The sequence below is a fragment of the Coffea arabica genome, chromosome 2e (assembly GCF_036785885.1).
Source record: "Coffea arabica cultivar ET-39 chromosome 2e, Coffea Arabica ET-39 HiFi, whole genome shotgun sequence".
In the NCBI taxonomy this organism is placed as follows: domain Eukaryota; kingdom Viridiplantae; phylum Streptophyta; class Magnoliopsida; order Gentianales; family Rubiaceae; genus Coffea; species Coffea arabica.
Window position 1 is genome coordinate 8045345 of NC_092313.1, and position 3748 is coordinate 8049092.

At 39.5% G+C, this 3748-nt stretch overlaps 1 protein-coding gene across 1 annotated transcript; it reads left to right on the forward strand.

Annotated features, from left to right (window-relative positions):
* Window positions 1-397: 397 nt before the first annotated feature.
* On the forward strand, window positions 398-1993 carry LOC113730648 (eukaryotic peptide chain release factor subunit 1-3). The gene has a single exon (XM_072078657.1). It carries the CDS (start codon window positions 482-484, stop codon window positions 1793-1795), a length of 1314 nt encoding a protein of 437 aa, XP_071934758.1. The 5' UTR covers window positions 398-481; the 3' UTR covers window positions 1796-1993.
* The last annotated feature ends 1755 nt before the right edge of the window (window positions 1994-3748 follow it).

The following is a 3748-nucleotide window of genomic DNA, read 5'->3' on the forward strand; positions in this document are numbered from 1 at the left end:
ATTGCAGCTTGCAGCGCCCACTGGACAAGGAGGTTTTGTCGTTTAATGCGAGGTACATGACCTCGCATTTCACAAATGCGAGTTATATGTACCTCGCATTTGTGAAATGCGAGGTCATGTACCTCGCATTTCTGAAATGCGAGGTTACCTATTTTTTTTTTTTTTACTTTTGCTGTTACACAATTTAAGGCAATTCGCATTTACCAAATGCGAGCTCAAGGAGCTCGCATTTGATAAATGCGATCACCCCAAAAACAGAAACCAGTACACAAAATACCCCCTTTGTAGAATTTTTTTAAAAATCATAATAATTTTAGAAATTTCTCCATATCATTTCTGGTCTTTTCTTCTGTTTCTTGTGTATGCCTTTCTTATTGTCTAGTATTATGAGCAAGGGATTTGTCTACTCATGACTTGTAAATTTTGATTTTTGTACTACGGAAATGCTATCTTGTCAGGTTTCTCTGGTGCTGTTTTTGCAATGGCTGATGGTGCAGAAAATGATAAGAATATAGAAATATGGAAAGTTAAAAAATTAATCAAGGCCCTAGAATCCGCTAGAGGAAATGGAACCAGCATGATCTCCCTAATCGTTCCCCCTGGTGATCAAATATCTAGGGTCAATAAGATGCTGGCAGAAGAATATGGAACAGCTTCAAATATTAAGAGCAGGGTGAATCGTCAGTCTGTATTAGCTGCAATCACTTCTGCTCAGCAGAAGCTAAAACTTTACAACAAGGTCCCCCCTAATGGGTTAGTGCTGTATACTGGAACTGTAGTGACCGAAGATGGCAAGGAAAAGAAGGTTACATTTGCCTTTGAGCCTTTTAAGCCCATAAATGCTTCTTTGTACCTTTGCGACAATAAGTTTCACACAGAGCCTCTAAGTGAACTCTTAGAATCTGATGAGAAATTTGGATTTATTGTCATGGATGGAAATGGAACCCTGTTCGGAACCTTGAGTGGCAACACCAGAGAAGTACTTCACAAGTTCACAGTTGACCTTCCAAAAAAGCATGGAAGAGGTGGGCAATCAGCTCTTCGTTTTGCACGTCTTCGAATGGAGAAGCGCCACAATTATGTAAGGAAGACTGCAGAGCTTGCAACACAGTTCTTTATTAATCCTGCCACTAGTCAGCCAAATGTGTCGGGGTTAATACTTGCTGGATCAGCTGATTTCAAAACAGAGCTAAGCCAATCAGATATGTTTGATCCACGCCTCCAAGCAAAGATACTTAATGTGGTAGATGTATCATATGGTGGGGAAAATGGTTTCAATCAGGCCATTGAACTATCTGCCGAAATTTTGGCAAATGTGAAATTCATACAAGAAAAGCGCTTGATAGGGAAATTTTTTGAGGAAATCAGTCAGGATACTGGAAAATATGTGTTTGGTGTGGATGACACGCTAAAAGCTTTGGAAATGGGAGCTGTGGAAACACTTATCGTGTGGGAAAATCTGGATATCAATCGCTACACTGTTAAAAACAGTGCGACTAACGAGATTGTCATAAAACATTTGAACAAGGACCAAGAGGCGGACCAGAGCAACTTCAGGGACGCAACCACGTCCAGTGAATTGGAGGTTCAGGAAAAGATGCCATTGCTGGAGTGGTTTGCTAACGAATACAAGAAGTTTGGTTGCGTGCTCGAGTTTGTGACAAACAAATCTCAAGAGGGATCTCAGTTCTGCCGAGGATTTGGTGGCATTGGTGGAATCCTTCGCTACCAGCTTGACATGCGATCTTTTGATGAGCCATCTGATGAAGGGGAGCTCTATGAGGATTCAGATTGAGCTACGTCTGCCTGCTCCTTCTGATTGGAATTGGGAGATGAATGTTGTAAGGTCTGCAGTTAGCCCCATGAGTTTTGGATGTTGTATTACAACTTTGATTAAAGAGTTTTGCCTAAAGATGTTTACATTTGGTTGTTTGGACTTGTGTTGGAAGATTGCATTTTGCTAGAGTAATGCAAATTGGCAATTCTTGTTGAATGGACCTGTATGCCCTAATGTTTGTCTGAGTTTGCAGAAGATGATTTTAAATTGTTAGCTTCAAGGAGTGGTGCCTGATGTTGCATTTATATAAACAATACTAACAAGGAAGGCAGAGAATACTACGTTGAATTTGTTTGGCGGCTTAAAAAAATGCAGGATGAAGATTAATATGTACTCTCGGATAATCGACACGTGCAGGTCTTGCTAAGATACCAGAATGACATATTATGTCCTATTTTTGTTGGATAAAAATAGTTCATGCCACCTCAATAAAATAGGGTTAGGATGATAGATTTATGTTGTCAAAATGGACTAAAAAATCATTCCGTGAGTGATTGTGGGACATCAGTCGTTGTATCGGCAGTGCAATCTGCCAAGACTGCTTTCTTCTCTTTACTAAATAAGGAGAAGCCTTGCATGAGATAAAGGGTGGAAATTGGCGAAACCATGATAGTTCTGTTATACATATCATGGTTGCTTCTAACTGCAGAGAGCGTCAATATACGGTGTTTGGGGTTCCTGTCCTTGTTGAGAAATATAATTGGATTGTAGATGAAAAGATCCCTGGTTATGTAAATACATAGTTACACTACATGGCAAGAAACAAGTTTCGACAAACATAGAATTGAGATTAATTCTAAAGAAGTCTCTAAGGGGAAGTTACAGCTTGTCAAATCATTCTGAAGAGATCAATTCCACTGATACATGATCTGGGTTCTCATGATATCTGAATAATGAAGGCTATAATCAAACTCTACTGGTTAAATTAACTTGAGGAAGAATTGTTATGTCAAATAATTTTCGATCCAGCTGCAGCCGCATTTTCATTGAACATTTGTGCTAGATTCGCTACCAATTTGAAATGGTGTCTTTGTCCACCAGTAACATTAAACAGGTGAACAGGGCTTTGGAGATTTTACGGTGGTCCGGGTTCCATCTGCAAAATTTTGGAATGTGGGGAAAGTTGATGTGACAGAGAATTGATGAAGTCCATCCATGGTGGCCACTGACCCTTTTCTAAATGCGGATGGTGTTCTGCTTCTTGCACCATTGCACCCTGTTCAGACTGATGTTACCTAATGTCCTTGCTCCATGTGAAGTGTACAAACCTTCAAGCAGTTCCGACTAAGGGATGTGTCCTGCTGTTTTTTACTTCATATAGCAATTTGTTAAAAGACTAATGTCTATGCGATGCTCAGATGTCCTCGCGGGCAGCAAAGGCAGATGAAGCAGCTCACAGCTTTACTGCAGACATTAACACATGTCGCATATCAATCTGTTGCATCTTCAAGCCCATGTGATTCATCTTCTCACATGCATGGATGAAAGGGAAGGAAGACGCGTTGGTGAAATGAAATGGATGAGAACTGAAGCTGTGCACGAAAAATTTCAATCATCGAGTAATTATTTGATTGTCATTGTCATCCAGCTAAAATATTGAGGCGTGGTGTCTAACCAGTACTGGTAAGTTTGGTCCTTGATGCGCTGTTCCCAACAGAGACAATAATAATTTGATGTTGTTTAAAAGTCTTCTGTCGACTATAACTTACTAGTCAATCTAGCTATTAGTCGTAAGAAAATTTAACACCAGAACTAATCAGTTTCGCAACCTGAGCAAGTATCTTTCTTACCCATTGTTTTGCCTTTTTTTTTTTTTAATATTTTTCTTTTGTTCTTTTGGTTTGTTTGTTTATTTTCCTTTTTGTCATTCCTGCTTGAGATACCTGAGAAGTGTCTTTTACACCCTAATTT